The sequence below is a fragment of the Lonchura striata genome, chromosome 3 (assembly GCF_050655825.1).
Source record: "Lonchura striata isolate lonStrDom1 chromosome 3, ASM5065582v1, whole genome shotgun sequence".
Lineage (NCBI taxonomy): Eukaryota > Metazoa > Chordata > Aves > Passeriformes > Estrildidae > Lonchura > Lonchura striata.
Genome location: NC_140705.1, coordinates 41,807,026 through 41,825,064, shown reverse-complemented (window position 1 = coordinate 41,825,064; position 18,039 = coordinate 41,807,026). Strand labels below are relative to the sequence as shown.

Here is an 18,039-nt window from a genome sequence, read left to right as displayed (position 1 = left end):
GCAAAGAGTGTGTCACATTTATCGTTTTAGACATTGCAGCTTTAAATCCATAATGAATAAGGCTGAAGTTTCACAGTTTCATGAGTTCAGTGGGCTGTGTATCTCATGTAAGGTCACTGACTGTTTCATGGTATCAAGCAAAAAAACCTTCCAAGACACCAACTGTCTTGTGGCACCCTCCAGTTTATTTTGATTTTGTGTATAGGTCTGTCTGTTTTCTTCAGAATAGAAGAGTAACAATTAGCTGTGTCATTTCTTCTCTTGCTATTTGGATGATCTGGAACTTCATTAGCAAATAACCTTCACAGAAGGGAGCCTTTAAACAGTACCTCCACAAACAAAATCACAAGAGCATGTTGTGCTATTTTGTGGTAGTTTTCTCAGCCTGCCTCTGTTAACAGTGAAAGATAATAACATGTTTTTGTGTAGCTATCTAAAAGGCTGTTCCCTAGGTTATGGTATTTGTTTCACTGAAGTCCACAAAAGGCATAATTGAATGTAAATGGAAAAATTAGAAAATGCAAATACCTGTGGTCTAAGCATGTGCATTTATATATCTCACACAAAGGTAAATAAAACTTTTCAGCAAACAGGTATCTTGCTCTGACTGTTTAATTATTCTTCCAATTATTATTTAATATACACTGGAATACACACTGGAATACAAAGGTAGATAGAAAAAATTTAGCAAGTTTTGTCACATCTTCCTTGTCTAAAGCTCTCAGGACAATGATAGGTAAGGAAAATGGAGGGGGAAAATGCAGTAAGGGAAAATGTCATGTCTGTTAAATAGTCTTTAAAATACCTAGTAGAGGGTTGGGTTCTGTAAACAACATAAATGTTTAACCCCAAAATTCTTTATATCAGTGTTGTCAATTTCATTTTCAATTTGCAACTTCACTAGCATAGTTTATATTTAGGTTTGCTGCAGTGTTGACAGGGTTTTCACAGTCTATAGGATATCTTTAATGCTCTAATCATCTCAGACATTTACAAAGCTTGTATTCCTTCTTATTTCCCTGTTAAACTGCTTGTAGGTTGATTCAGTGCTGTAGCTGTGATTTTTATATCAGACTCTGTAAACTCAGTTCCTCAGGCTCATCTATTCTAAGAGGTGTCCCTTTGTCAGACACCATTCCCCCACCCCCCAGCCTTTTTATGAACATCAGCTAAGAAATTTCAAGTAGAATAAAAGATTGGCACAGTTGAGCCATATTTTCTTTGGCATGTACATAAAGGAATATTTAGGACTAGTAAAATGGGTGTTTGTCTCCATCTTTAAATACGAACACAACTAATTTGTTCCATATTTATTCAGCTTCTATTAAAATACATTTGTCAGGGAGATGATTATGGCGATACTGTCATTTTGATATCTTGGACAAATAAGAGGCCAAATCACTTAGGAAAAGAACGCAACTTATTCTACCCTTACATTCCTCAGAAAAGCAAAGAGAAAAAGTGAATGGAGGAACACAAGACTTCTGTGTGCTGGTTACAGTAAAAAAAACCCTCTCTATATAAAGTGAGATAATTCTCAGCCACCTGGAAGAAAGGCAAGATTATGGCCAGACATCCATGCTTTCATGGAATACATCCACTTTTATGCAGTGTTTATTCTAGAAGATTAAAAAATAACATAAGATGAATTTATGTTTCCTTTCTTTTTTTCCCCCTATATTTTTATAGATTTGGATGTTGAATTTCCCAGTGTTAAAAAATAATATTCTTCACTGAAATTTTGCCACAGTTATTATCTCACTGCACTACAATGCAGCATCATTCCCATAAAAGGTATCTGTTCTGCAACTTCAGTGACACAATTTCATTAGCCTGCTTCTGTCTTCTTGGAATCTGCACAGGAGAAAACTGTCTTCTTAGAATAAGCAGTATAAACAAAATTATCAATCCCTTATTTTTAAAAGGAATATGCTAGAAATATTTCAGAGAGCTAAAAATGTCAGTGATAAGGTAGACCTTGAATGATTTATACTCACAAAATGTCAAGAGTATAATGCAAAATATTATCTCCATAACACTGTATTGATTGTGTTGTAGTGTCATGGTTTGACAAGGAAAAATAATTTTTCTGGAAGGAAGAGGTCAGTTTGGATATTGACCAATTGAAAGTGGACACGCCTCTGAGAACACAGAGGGGTTTAAAGCAGAATTCCCAGGAGAACTCACTCTCTTTGGTTCTGCTCAGCGCGCAGTGCAGCCTCTCCCCTGCCCGGCCGTGGCTGGGTGGGGAGGGGAAGGCCCATGGCCTGACTAAGGTGGGCCCAAGGGTGGAGGGACTGGAACTGGGCTGGCCCCCTGCAGATGGAAGGGTGGAGAAATCTGGGATGTCTCCGTTCCCCCCCAGAGTCTCTTGGCAGCGGCGGCTTGTCAGCAATTTCAGCGCAGGGAAGGAAAAGAGCGGGAGGGGCCACAAGGTGCCCATCTGCCTGTGGGAGCCGGAATCTGGGCAGAGAGCCAGCCAGGGAGTCGGGACTTTTAACCATTCCTGAGAAATGAAAGCTTTGTGAAATTTTTCCCCTCATCAGTTTGAAAAGAGAGGAAGAGGGACACCATGGAACCTGGGATGTTAGAAGGAGAAATTCTAGATGGGAGGGGGACAAGGAGTGGCTTTTGGCTGGACTTTTTTTCCTTGGTAGCCACCAAGGAAATCTTCTTCAAGAGAGACTGTATTTTAGGAGGATGCCAGTGAGCCAAGAGACCTGCTTCAGCTGGGAAAAGACAGAAGTGGAGCGAACAGAGAAAAGTTAGGGAGTTTGTGGTGGTGCCTCCTGTCCTCACAGAAGGAGAAGAGAAGATCTCTGTTCTTGGACCCTCGACCCCAGGGGGAAAGTGGGGGGGACTGTGGTCCCAAAAAATGAAAAACTGAACTGTTGGGTTTTTTTTTCCCCCTCTTGGCAGGGCATCCTTGAAAGGAAAAATCCTAAAAGCAGTCTGTCCATCCATGCATTGGGGGTGAGAGCACTGTGCATGGAAAGGAGAAGGGTCACCATGGAAAACTTTTTCTCCGGGCGGTGCCATGTGTGACATGGAAACACAGGATGTGGAGCTGTGTTTCTTGGGGGGGTCTGTGGCACAGGAGAGACTCTGTTCCCTCAATGGACTGAGTATCGATTGTTTGGAGGGTGGAAACCTGATTGGGGTCCAGATTGTGTCTCACTGTGGTTTGTTGGAGTTGGGTGGTGGGAGGAGGAATGCTTTGGAAGGTTTTCATTTTGATCTGTGTGTGTGTGTGGTTTTTTTCCCTTTCTTTTTTTTTTCCTTTTATAGTAGTAGCTTAATAAAGTTTTTTTCTGTTATTAAGCTTGGGCCTGCTTTGCTCTGTTCTCGATTGCATTTCACAGCATTCAATTGAGAGATTGCCTTTTCATGGGGGGCACTGGCATTGTGCCAGTGTCAAACCATGACATGTTAAATGCTTCATACAAAAGCAAAATAAATGTTTGGTCTTAAGGTTCATCCTTAGGATTTTCCACAGTTCAAATAACATGTGATCAAAAATGAGTTTGAGAATACTTGAATAAATAACACATTGAAAAGAACCTTTCTAATCTTTCTAATCTATATCATTCAAGTCAGAGCTTAAATGCTTTCAGTGTTTTTCTGTGGTAATTCTCTCACAAAGAGCACTGTTTTCCACTGCAATCCAGATTAAACCAGAACTCCCCATGTCGCAATTCTTTGTCCAACATCAGCTTCCTCTGCTGTTTGAAATCATCCCTTCAGTATACATCTAAAAGGCTCTTCAGGACCACAGATTAGGAGGACCACATATTCAGCATCTGAAGGTCTTATAAGACAACCTGCAGTACCTGTTCCTGCCTTGCTGAGCAAAATTAAAATGTAAAGCTACACCGAATGTGTAAGTTAGACTTCTCTAAAAATACCAGATGCAGTTCAGTGCTTTGATTGCCCCACCATAAAATGGGCAGAGATTTAGAGAGTAAGTATGAAAATAGCACAAAGCCAGCCTTATTCACTAATGAGCCTTTGATCATATAATAACCCCTCCTGCAGGAAATCCCTTGATGGCATGTTTTCTCACTTATTACCTTCCCCAGACAATACTTACACAGAATTGAGCTAACAGAAGACAAAGACAGATTATTAGGCACTGATTCTAGTTTTCATTTTCTGCCTCCCCCTCTGCACAGCAGCTACACAAATCTCTCTTCACAGTCCAAAATAAATGTTCCGTGAATGTAATGTTCTTCACAGTAGAGGAAGCACAAGCAGCCCAGGCTAAAGAGGAAAAGCTAAAAATGACAAAATACAGCTTGCAAATAAACATCAATACAGACAGACTGATACACCGTAGAGAATTATACAGTTCTCCCATGTGAAATAACTTTCTTAAAGAAAACCAAACAAAAACAAATGAACAAACAAACAACAACAACAAAAAAAGATAAAAAGTGAAGGAAAATAAAAATGAAGTTATAAAATAAACCCATAACAAAATAAAAAAAGATGAAAAGAAGACTCCTGGGGAAGGACTCAAGGTTGGTTTTCATTCTATGGTGAAAATTGGTGTAAGCTCAATCAGTAATTTTGAAGTGGAAAAGTACATGGTTGGTCATACCATCAGGCAGATTTGGGGGGAGTGAAAGCAATTTTGGTCAGCATCTGACATATTTGCAATGTAAGCAGAATTGGTCTATCTAATTATGTGTTTTGCAGATTTATCCTTAGTATTATTACTTTCTTTATTTCTGTACACAGAAACTGAACTACATTAACAGAGTAACATTCACAGTTTCTCATAAAGACAGCTGCAAAGTTACTTTTGCTTTATGTTTCTGTTGCACAAGTAGTCACTATTTTGTCTACTTTTTCACAGCAATGAGACAATATTATTCCTTTCTGTCTGGAAACTGAAATAATATTATGTATTTTAGCACTGTTATACATTATCTCAGATATAGCTTCTGAAAAGCTAAGGCCATCCATGTTAGCATCCAGAGCTAATCTTAAAGCTGGGAGAATAGCAGTAGACAAAAAATTTAAACCCAGGAGAGGCATCTGGTCTGTACTGAGGAAAAATAAAATAAAATAAAATAAAATAAAATAAAATAAAATAAAATAAAATAAAATAAAATATAAATAAATAAATAAAATAAATAAATAATACTTCTGTCCCAGAGAGTGTCTGAATATCAGAATCTGAATATACCCATAAAGAAAGGATATGAAATAAAAGTAAGATTTTCACAACTCATAGTTCTTTCCTAAAGTGATAAATTAAGAAAACTAAATACCAGGGTAAAAGAGAGATAAAATCACAACAGCAAAAAGTAAAACAAGACCTGAAAAAAATGCACCTCCAAGTCAATTAGCAGCACACTTTTCTGGACCTTACATTCTTCTTTATGATGTTCCTTCTGTACTTGTAGATAACTACATTTCACTATGTAAAATATGAAGTTACTGATAAATAAACACTGCTTTAGCATTACATTTGAGATGTTTCAGAGAAGGAAAATTCTGATTCAAAACATTCCAAAGTGGTGATGCTTTTCTGTCTCAAAATCAAGTATGGTGGTTTTCTTTATTCTATGCTGCAGTCTTCTCAGTTCACTTGCACTGCTCCAGCTGCAGATAAGTCAGAGGGAGAGGGGAGTCCTCATGCTGAACAGAGCTGGAAACTAGAACTTGGTTGGCTTGAGCACCATCCAGACAGTGAAAGTCTGCAGAGCAACTCTGGGTCCTTGCTAGCAGAGATGCTGAGAGTCACACCTGCTGCAGAGCCCCTCTTTCCAAAAACCAGCTAAAATCCATGAGAGGGTTGGCAGCATCCAAGCTGAACAGGCACCTCTACCTGTAATGAGAAGGCCAGGCCTCCTGTTACTGAAGTTGCCCAAGAACGGACACAGCCCAGCATTGTTTTCCGATCCCTTTCAAGTATTGAAACATGTTCTTGAACTATTTATCTCTCAGCTTGGGGGAAAATGTAATTCTTATGTAAGGGAACACTAGATGGCTATAATTGTCTTCAGTTAGTTTAGTAAAGGTCCTTTTTATCATGTTATCAAAATACATAAATAAATAAATAATGATGGCTTAAAGAAGCTAAAAACCTAGAAAACAGGGAGAGAAAAGAAAGAAAAGAATCTATCCTTTTGTCAGCAGTCTGGATTTATGCTGTATTTAAATGGTCATGAGACTAAAGACAGAGACCTTAATCTAATTTTAGTCAAGTGTCTTTTCATTCTGTCATTTATGCCATTCTGTAAATTGGAAAGCAATACTCTGAGTTCCTTATGAGAATGTAAATACTAATGTCTATTAGGAAATCAAGCACTGTAATAATGATCCCTACTGGAAATATATACTAAATATATTTATTACAAATGAAGTTAAACGAAAAATTTTGTTTACAGTCATTGAAGAACACAAAGAAAATATCTGCATCTCCAACAGATGGGGATATAAATATATAAGTAAATTTAACCACAAGCTGTTTTAACAGTCTCCAGGATGAAAAAAAAAAAGGACTTTGGCTACATCTTTGAGAAATTTTTAAAACACTCTTAATTTTAAGCAATTATTTCAGAATTATAACAAAAATTATCTATAATTTAGTTATCTGAAAATCTTTACAGAAACTGACACACTGCTAAGATTTAATAATTAAGCTAGCAGACAAAAATGGAGTCAATTTTATCTATGAATCATCTAGATTATTGAAAAGAAATTTAGAGCATTAAATTATGAAATCTCTTATCAGTCATTTGCTGGTTATCTGTCAGATTTTAAAAGAGCCTGATACAAGTTTAGAAATAGGATTCAAGATTACTTATGAGAAGTAAAAAAAAAAAGTTTCTCTCCAGAATAGGCAATCTTATCTACTTTTTTTATACACAGAATTTTAAAGGGTGTCTTAATGCTAACTCTTCAATGGATTAATTAACATTTTCATTTTCATGCTGTATTTAAAATTTTAAGATTCATTGCCTAACATGTTTCAAAATAAATTACTTAGGCTGCATTTGCTTATTCTATTTATCTTGACAAAACCATTTGTCACCTTAAAAAGAGGCAGCAAAATTGTAATATTGATGCAACTAAGAGGACAAGAAATTAAGTTTCATGTATCATTCAGTGCATCAATATATGGAGATACTCATATAAGTAAGCCTTGAGGAACACTAGCAAGTGTGGGCTATCAATTCCCATATTTACCAGTCCAAAATATTCTGCAAAAATTCCCATTAATTTCATTTTCACCAGGCAGGGTGTTAGGTAAGTGGCATGATTATAGCATACTCACCTTCATAATGATTTGCTGTGAAAATGAGTAATAAGGGACAGCATCCATATTAAAAACTAATCTGTGCCATCAATGGCGTAAATATCACTGGGCTCAGGATCAATTATCTAGTTCTCATAGCCTCTTCCTGAAAAGTGGGATAAATAAACATGGAAAAAATTCAAAGTTCTGCCAAATTTAGAATATTCAATCAAAATTCACACTGTTCACTTTTTAGTGGCAAAGATGTCAATATTAATTATAATGTGTTAAGAGCTTGACAGCCTAACAAATGAAAAATTGGATCATTCAATTTTACTCTAGAACAAGACTCCTTGTAGTTCTTGTAGCTTGTATTAATCCATGGGTAACTTGTTACAAAGGCCATACTTCATTGTATCTTCCATTTAAAATATAATGGGTCCTTGCAATGTTTTTGTCAAAGTCACAGTTTAAAAAAAGCTATTGGATTATTAAAGCTGTTTTTTAGCAACTTCTAAAGAAATCCTGGTAGGCCCATAGGCTGTGTAGACAAGCTGAAGTCCTAGAATTTCCTTACTCTTATCTCACTGAATTTGTTCCATAATTAGAAAAAGACATGAGACATATTGTTGATGTGCATCATGGTGGAACTTGGTCTTCTCAAGACGATGCTAGTAGTACAGATTTTTTCATTATAGATAATCCAAATACATTAAGAGTTGAAGAACTTGTTTCCTGGAAGTGGATCCTTAGCTGAAGTTCATGTGATTTCATCATGTAAGCATCTTGAACTACAATATCTTGGAGGGAAGATGGATACCAATCTGAGAAACAACATTTTTTGTTCTTTTGCTGTAACATAATATTTTCATTTGAGACAATTCTTTTTTTGCAGTGATTTTATATAACTACACAGGTTAAAACCAAAGCAAATCAACCAAACAAATCCAGTTATCAGGACTAAAACTAAAATGTAGATAAAATTCAATGCAATTACAAGAAAAATGTAGTTGTTATCATGAAACTCAATCTGCTAATACAACCTCTCACAGGTTCACAAGTGGAATCTGAGTTGGTTCACAGTTTTGTAGAAACTAAAAAAATCTCTAGCTTCATAGGAAATTTTTGGAATATAATATTAGTCTAGTTATTGCTATAATGTGAACCTATGTAAAAATGGATGAAAAGGGAAAAGAAAGTAAGTCTAGCAACTGGAATACCTATAGCCTGGAAAGAAAGCTTTGAGATGAAATGTGGACAACTGACAGTATCAATAGCCTAGTTCTAATTGTATACCTCTGATTTTGCCTCCCTTAGGCTAGATTCAGGCCAAAGATCATCTGTCAGGTAAAAATCTACACTGACTTTAAAGTATATGAAGAGAAGCAAGAGTCCAGAGCAACTAGTTAGTGGTTGGCTTTAAGTTAAAGATAAAAGCTAAAGTTAAAAAGCCTGAAAAACTTTACCAAATAGAGGTAAATATTTGACTGTACTGGAGACATGCTTCTTGGGCACTTTTTTTCTGAATCTGAAAAATTGATTCAGACAGTGGTAGTTATATCATCTTCTGGAAATTTGAGAGCAATACACAGTTTTCTGCATTTACCAAGTTGAGATGAGTCTGTGATTAAAATCCTGATATTTGAAAACTTACTAAGTTGTATTGTAGTATTCTGGTCTAGAAATAACTCCTGAGTTTCATAAACACTGAACGGAAATAGGTTTTGCTTTTTTTATGTTTGTTTACTTATTTCTTTTTTGTTTCTTTTTTTCCTCATTAGGAAACTTTGCTTCAAAACTTTCAGCGAGAAAGATGAAAACATGTCAATTAATAAGGAATGCTGAAAATATCTCTTCATTTTCAAGCAACTGAAATGTCTGATATGTTTCAAATCATAACAACAAACACTGCTTTCAGTCACCTTTCTACTCACTCTAACAGAGTGAATATTGTTCATCACATATGCAGGTATGATACTTTTTACAGCTAATCAGACAATTCACTAAAAATTGAAGTCTAGTTGGAGAGATATATAGTCATGATTCTTTTGGCAATGCACAGAAACATGCAGAAAAAATAATAATAATATTCAGAAAATAACAATAAATCTGTAAAAAACCTTATTTTTTATTAATTTCTAAACAGAGATTTTTTAAATATCATTGAACAAGAGCTCCAAGAGAATAAAGATGAAACTATACAGCAGATGAAGATTAAGGAATATTTATAGCTTGATGTATAGTACAAAATTTATCTTGCACATTGCAAATTTTGGGTAGATTATATCTTCAGACAACTGGAAGAACCTTCATGTTCCCAAAATCTTCAAATCCTCATGAGAGACTTGAAGAAGCATGGTACCTTCTGAAGAGACAGCAAACCAAGGCACAATCAGCCCAGGAGATTTCTAGAGGAGTTTGATAAAAATTTCCTGACCGGGGTGTTGGAGGGGCCAAGAGAGACTTTGTCTGCTTGATCTCATGTTTAGAGACATGGAAGAATAAATGTGAGGGACACTATTGGCTGCAGGTGATCAATTTCATGATTCTGAGGAAAGAGGATCAAGACAAAAAGTTAGATGATAATCCTGGATTTTGTGAAAATGGAATTTGGTCCTTGGCGTTCCAAGATCTGCTTGTAAGAATCCCAAGAAAAGCAGTCTTGGAATGCAGTCATGGAATGTAGTCATGGAATGCAGTCACAATTTTACAAATGGCAAAACCCACCTGGACTGAGTCCAGCAAGCAATCCAATCCTTCCTTGTGAAAGGAAACAAGAAGGGTTTCTACAGCTACATCAGCAGAAAAAAGAAGACTAGGGAAATCAAGGGATGGTTGTAGGAGGCAGGGGTGGAGAACTGCTGACAAAGGACATGGAGAAAGCCAAGTACTCAATATCTTCTCCAATTTGGGTCTTTATGGGTAGCCCTCAGAAAAGTGAGGTTTCTGAGACCTGTGGGAAAGTCTAGAGAAAAGAAGACTTAAACTTAGTGGGAAAGTATCATTTTAAGGAATATTTAAACAAACTGGACATATATTAGTTGATGACACTTGATGAGATGCACTTGCAAAGTATGGGAGAGCTGAATGATGTCATTGTGAGGTCATTCTTGATAATCTTTGAAAGCTTATGTTGGCTGGTAGAGGTTTGGAATGCCTAAGGTTTGGAAGAAAGCAAATTTCACTCCTCTCTTCATAAAGGGCAATAAGGAGGATGTGGAAAACTACAGGTTTGTCAGCCTCATTTCCATCTCTGTGAAGATAATGGAGAAAATCCTTATGGAAGTTTTTTCCAAGTATTGAGGTCATAAAGTGCTTGATATTAGTCAGCATATATCTGGAAAGGGGAAATCATCTTTGGCCAGCATAATAGCCTTCTATGATGAGAAGACTAGCTTCATGACAGCAAGTCCAGCCACAGGCCAGTAACTAGAGATGTATCCAAAGGGTATTATATTGTTTAATAATTTCATTAATTATGTGTATGATAGAACAGTGTGCAAGTCTGAACACTGCATAAAGGAGGAGCTTCAATAAAGTATAAATTTGTGCTGGCATTCAGAAGGACTTCAACAGGCTGGATAAACGGGCCAACAGGGAGGGCATAAAGGTGAAGAAAGGGAAGTGACAAGTCCAGCACCTGGGAAGAATACATCCATATCCCAGTCCAGGCTGGGAGCAAACCAAGTAGAAAGCAGGTTTGCAGAGAAGGGCATGGGGCTTCTGGTGGACAGAAAACTGAACTTGAGCCAGCAGTGTGTCCTTTCAGCTAAGAAAAGCAACTCAGCCTTGATTGCATTAGGAAAAGCACTGCCAACAGGTCAGGGAGTGAAATCTTTCCCCTTCTGGTGAAACACTTTAAGAGTGCTGGATCAAGATCTGGTCTCCCCAGTATGAGAGAGACAAAGACTTAATAGAATATGGTCCCTAGTTAATGGCCACAAAGATGATTAAGGGATTGAGTATCTGTGATATGGGGAGAGGCTGAGACACCTGGGATGACTCAGATGGAGAAGAGAAAGCTTAGCAGAATTTGACGGGGGGGAAATAGAACAAGACTCTTAGTGGCAGCCAGTGAGGAGATAAAAGGTTGTGAATACAAGCTAAAATACAATACATTACCTTTAAATGTGAGAAAAAAAAATATTCCTCACTGTGAGTATAATTGTACACTGGAAACAAGAGTCTCCATCCCTGGACAAACTTCTCTAGTTGACACTTCTTTGTACAGGGGCATTCTACTCAAGAGTCTCCAGAAAGCCCTTCCACCTGAAGAAGAAGGCCCAAGACTCAGCAATTCAAAACCTCAATGATTCTGTGATATGATTCTTCTATGATAAACCCACAGGCCAGTTGTACTTATTCCAAATTAACATTTTTAAGGTAGATGTTAATGCATAAAATTGCTTAGCAGGTGTACATATCAGAAATTTCTGTTGATCTACCTGAGCCCAAATGACCCAGCCAGTTAGTGTGGTTACAATAAAAAGAAAATTATAATGGTTACCAGTGTGTTAGGCTGCTTTTCATTACCTAGGCTTAACAGCCAGCATCAACTTATGGGTGAATGTCATAAGACAATCTTTGGCAAAAACCCATCATAAATAGAACTTGTACCTTCAAAATCAAATCATTACAGATTTAGTCTCTGTGGTCAGTGTTGCCCAAGGAACAGTAACTACAGATTCTTTACCAATTTTCAATGTTTTGATGCAATTTTTTCAGGTAAGTTTAATGTAATATATCCTATTTCCATCAAGTAAAACTCCTGTAGTCATGGCAAAGAGGAAACTCTAAGATTTTGTATTTTTTTAAATTTAGGAGTCAATTTCCTATGTATCTGGAAAAACAATACATTGTAGGTTCAGGAAAGAAAGGCAGTCTTTTGGCTCTGAGAATTCTTGAAAGACACATCCATGTATAATTGCAAGTATACACTTCAACATTCAGAAGAGCTAAATTCAATGGAGAATGTCACTCCTTGAAGAAGAAAAAGGTAAAAGAGAAAGCTGATATCTTTGTCCTCAAGACCATATGAGTTATTTCCTTTAATTTAGATACCTAGCATTTTTCTTGGGTTGCCAGTTTTTCATTCCAGCACTCATAGAAAGATAGTGTTCTTGAATAGAAGCAAGAGGGAGTATTTCTTTAATTTGGATTAGAACTATAATTTGTAGAAAAATTTTAGTTATATCCATAACATTATTAACAAAATAGGATAGCTGTATATATCAGCAATGAGATGCTTGTTGACCTAAGTGGGTTGATAAGACAAAGGAAGGAAAAGTTCCTGGTGTTCAGTTTCACCGATCTCTTAATCATAGCTTTTCCAACATTTGACCAATCAAAATTCTTGTTCTGAAGCTCATCCTCTATATCTAATTTTTTTTTAATCTCTAATATAGCTGATTAAATATTTAAAACAATTATAGAGGTATGTGAACATGACATTCTGCTCCTATATCCCAACCATGTAGGAAAAATTCCAGTAAGATGAGTCAGTATGATTGCTTCTTTGGGTTGTTTTTATGCTTTTTTTTTTGTTGTTTGTTTTTTTTTGTTTTTTTTTTGTTTTGTTTTGTTTTGTTTTGCTTATTCTATTACTGCAGTGATTAGGATTTCAGGCAATGAGATAAAACAATACTAGACTGGCAGTCAATCAGATCACTATCACTTCAAACATCATTTAAGAAGATCTACATTTTTTATTATTTATATAGCTCCATAGTTCATGGTGCTACATAGGACAAATCAAAGACAGATCCCCTGCCCCCTAAGAGCTTACAGTCTAGGTAAGTACAAGAACAATAGGAGAAGATACACAGGCAGGAGACAGAGAGGGATAGTAAATTAAAATAAAGACAATTAGATTACAGTCACATGAAAAGCTAATGTTTTTATTTTGGTGGATACAAACTGGGGAGATGAGGTGTTTGAGTAACTTTACTTTTAATTAGAACTAGATTCAAACAAAGGCCAGAAGAAAAGAGCTTTGAAAATAAATTTCATAGTGTCAGAGGTGCTTGTTGGAAGGCAGAGGTAAGACTGGAAGAGAACTGGACATTAGTATGTTTGAGGTTGGAAACCAATGATATTTTAAGTAAGAGAAGCCAACCTCAGTGACCCATTGTTTTCCTAGTCATCCTTGAAATTCTGACAGAAACAGTATCACTTCTGTACACATAGTTCTACCTTAAATATTATATCCATATAGATTTGGGGCTGTATTGGATAAAATCTTGTTTCTTCTTAAGTAGGAGTTCTGACACTTCTTTCAAAGGAGTATTTCAGTTATCATATTTTGTTTTTGTTGATATATTTGAAGACTGTGTGAAGTTGTGTCTGAAGTACTTCACATTTTTATAATATCCTTAATATTAAAACAATAAAACATTATTTTATAGCATAATTTTTACCTCTTAGTATGATATTACCTCTGCTCATATTCCCTTTCTCCTGAAAATATTTTTATTTTGTAGAATATTAGGGCATTTCTCCTATTTGTGGCTTTGGATTTTGGCACAATATGTTTTTTTCGCCTGATAAACTATGTTTTTTCAATTCTGAAATATTAACAGGTTAATGTAGTAGGACTCAAGTGTGTTATTTTGGGGGTTGTGAACACTCTATGGATGAAATCAGGAAATATTAATGAACAGAGCCTCAAGTAATAATAAAATGAAGGAAAAGGTTATTTCAAACCTATACTGAATTCTTCAACTGAGAATTGAGACAGAAATTTCAGAAAGAAATATCACATATAAAATCTGCCAGATACTCCCTGTATATGTCTGTACTTCTGTTTACATAAAAGGAGAATACCATTAAAAAGGCCTGCTGATGTCTATAATTGGACAAATCCACATTTACTATAAAGCACCAGAGATCTCTTGATTTCATCCAACCATTTGGCTCATTATTTAACTACCAGTCCTCCACAAATGACATTCATCAACATAAAAAGGGGTTTATCCATTTTTTTCTAGTTATCTATTGCTATACAACCATGCTGAGGCAACCTGAAGATCTAAATAGTATCTTTTGTGTCAAAGAATCTATTTTCATTGAAACAGACACACAGGAAAAAGAGTCCTGTTCAATTTTTACCTCCAATTGTCATCCACCAGGCAATGTCATTTCACTGAGCTATAACTGCTTTAAAATTCTTCTCTGGAGTGACATTTAAAATCAGAGAAGCACCCATCATCCTGTCCTGAAATCAGCAGACTAATTAAGCTGTTATATGAAACTACATAAAGCAGTTATATATGGATTCTGAATCTTTGTGGCCAGATCCTGTCTTGATTTTTGCTGGGAAGTTCCATCAATTTTAATGACAGTACAGGAATTTATACAGCATGAGAACTTTTGAATTTTGGGATAAGCCTTTCAGAGGCTTTTCCAAACAAGGAATTTTTCTTCAGAATTGAGGAATTTTTTTGAAGCAGTAACAAGAAAATGAAGCTTGTAAAGAAACTGAAAAAATTGAACCTTTTCAAGTACAAAACTATCATTAATATTTTCTACTCTTTTGGGGGTCAAGTCTTTATTAGTCAATTTTCTGTAAATGTCTTAATACAGAAAAAAATTACTAATGCACAAAAAAGTAAAAATATGAGTTAGTGTATGATTGTTGAGAAAAAACCCATTATACTACTGTGAATCTGTGGAGCCATGCATTTCTAGTCTTGACCTTTAAGACAAATCTCCAGTTACTTTGCATATTTCCCTCAAGAATGGAAGGCTGAAATTCTGACCAAAATCTTAATTAAGCCACACTACCTGTGACAGAAGTTTTGTTCCTTGGGGAACTTTAACCCAATAAAATATCTGGGACATATTCTACATTCACTTTGGCTCACAAAAACCTTAATGAGAATTAGTCTTGAGCATCAAGGTGAGAATGAAATTCTGCTTATTTCAACATCCTCAATGGAGAAAAGAAAGGTGTGTTTGAATATAACACAGCATTTTATTACATGATTTTACAAATTTTATTGTAAATCATCAATCAAATGCAATAGCCAATTTTTTCCATTCCAAGCCATCATAATTAGGAGTTTTCATTGTATTATGACAGTTACTCTTTTCCCCTTTGTGTTTTAAAGAATTAACTTAAATATAAATTATGTATGTTTATTCATTTCCAGAAAAATTGCTTAAAGTGTTTTTTTCTTCTTTATACTTCAGACAAAGATAACCTGTTCTCTGTTATCACATAAATGGGGATGAAACTCACAAATATAAGAGAATTTGCTTTCTCAGTCCCTGCTCACAATGGAAATGGCCAGCTCAATCTCTATGAAGATTTATGATAACTGGGTAGTAGACACATACCTCCCATTTGCCCCCAAATTTCATTATATAACTTCTACAGTTTGGATTATATATCTTATATTTCTATGCCATAAAGATGATGATAAGATTAAATCAAGACTGAGTAAACAACCAATCTCTTTACTTAGCAATGACTTATTATCTATGATTATTTCAATGTTTTTTGGGGGGGTATTTTAATGTTTTTGGGGGCTAAAGTCAAATTAATTTTTTTCCATGTAAAGACCATCTTAACAATCTTTTTTGGTTGACATAACATTCCTACATAGTCCATACTATACATTTCTTGTTAAGATACAAATAAATTTACAGTAGACAGAGGTGCAAGATTCAGCATCTATAGGGCAGTATTTCAAAACGTTATGTCCAGGAACTCACCACAGTCAGGACATATAAGTTAGCTTTGAAGCAGCTAAGAGCCAAATCCTGCAAATATTATCACAATGTGCTGTAATGGCTTCTGTCAGAAATCCCAGCAAACTCTCTTGTCACAAATTTAGTGGCAAGAATCATCAGGATAGGGCACTAAGCTGAAGCTAAGTACCAGTACTGACACAAAGTACTGCACATATGTTGCTCAAATCACGCAGCAAAACCAAACCAACTAAAACTGACAAAAATTTAATGCTTTCTTTTTTTCTTTTTTTTTTTTTTTAAATTTTGTGCATTGGATGCAAACAGCAAACTGAGTGCATATTAACTTCTATCACAATGTGGTCAAGAGGTCTGTGTCTTTTACCATTTACACACAATTGTTCATGACAGCATGTTATCAGCTTAGTGGAATCCAGGGGTGTAGCATGGTAAGCAGTGGTGGTAGTGCACCTATTTTTTTTATATTATATAACTTGAAAATATGTCTCTTCTAAGATTCCTTTTTCATGATAAAAATAGTTTTCACCAAACGTTGGTGGTGCGCACGCACTACCACTCATGCTTGGCATCACACCCCTGGCTGAAACACATGTTCTTATTTTGTTGATAAAAAGTATTACAAAAATTTCCATACAAAAACTATTTTCATAGAAATCTTGCATTTCCACAAATAAACCTGAACATTTTTTTTTTGAAAAAAAAACTGCTCAAGAATATTGTTCATTTAGTATTGTGACTGAATTGAAAAATGCAGTCCTCCTTTAAGCTCTTGACATTTACTTCTTTTAGGTGACCCATCCCTCTTCCAACATTAGCGAGAATCACACAGGCTTCACTGAGTTCAATTAGTAGCAGGAACAAGTGTTTCAAAACCCATTCAGGCTATAATGAAAGTCCTCTACGTGTGAAATACACTGCTTCCCACCCCCCTCCCTCTCTTCACAATTATAGAAAAGAAAATCAATTGCTTATATCTAAAGTTTGTAAGATACATTCCTTGTACTAAGGAAACTTTTATTCATCTAAAAATTGGGTCAAAATTCTGGAAATATTTTTGTTGTTTTTTTTTAGATCAAAATTCCAACCCAGTTAAATTCTTTTTTTTTTTCATAATTATTATTTATTTACTTAGTTCAGTGTCACAAACAGTCAAAAAAAAAAAAAAAGTAGGTGAGCATCCTCATATGTATTCTTCTATTCATGGGATTTATGTTTCTTCACTTTTAACATTTCTTCCATCCAGAAAGATCATATCGCCTTGTCCAGATGGTGGTTTCAGTCTACCAGCAGTTACCAACTTTTCTGTGCTGGGAAGTTCAGAAGAACATATGGTTTCTTGTTCCACTACAGTTCTGAGACTAGACTCCTTCTGTGGTTTGTATCATCTTGGGCATTTATTCTCCCTTTTCTGGCAACCCTTGAACTTCAATAGGAACCTGTAACTTCTCACTGAGACTGCATTTGAAACCAGCCACAAAACTCACATGGAACATTCATTCATTCAGAATGGTGGAAACCCATGACAAACAGTGTAACCCTGCATAACTTGGTTGATCCATGATGCTTGTGATTCGAGTCTGGCCATTGCAACTGCTGAGATCACAGAGTCTCTAGTTCATAGACACAGCGGCATGAGGTAACTCATTTTATTTTGCACTTGTTGCATATTTCCACAGGAAACATTCTCGCAAGGTTGTTTGGAAAAAAGACGACAGTTTGTGCTTGGGGTATTTGGCTTCCCAGCTCTATGCCATGGTTTCTTTGCCTGGCAACCTTCTGTCGTTAAATGTGTGCATGTTGATAACTTCTTCTGTTTTCACAATAACGGGGGCCTGTGGCTTGTGTTTTAATCGACGCTGACACTTCAGAGACATCCTTAGCTCCTCTACCATGGCACTACAGAAGGACCTCTACAGAAGGAAATAGAGGAACAAGAAAAAGAAATAGCTGTAAGAAATTACTAATTGCAGTGTCTAGAAGAAGATTCACTGTACTGGCACACACTTGTCATTCTTTGCTTTGTTCCAAACTAAAAAAAAAAATTGCTGGCCTTATTATATGCATCATTATATATGCAT

The 18,039-nt window shown here is 35.8% G+C and overlaps 1 protein-coding gene across 3 annotated transcripts in view; it reads right to left on the bottom strand.

Moving 5' to 3' along the window:
* Positions 1-12,931: 12,931 nt before the first annotated feature.
* Positions 12,932-18,039, bottom strand: part of GRIK2 (glutamate ionotropic receptor kainate type subunit 2) — a 341,730-nt gene continuing 336,622 nt past the window's right edge. For all 3 annotated transcript variants that reach the window (XM_085574923.1, XM_077782281.2, XM_085574924.1), the window contains one exon: positions 12,932-17,871. In XM_085574923.1, coding sequence (XP_085431049.1) covers positions 17,858-17,871 — 14 coding nt within the window. In that variant the 3' untranslated portion in view covers positions 12,932-17,857. The remainder of the gene's footprint in view (positions 17,872-18,039) is intronic.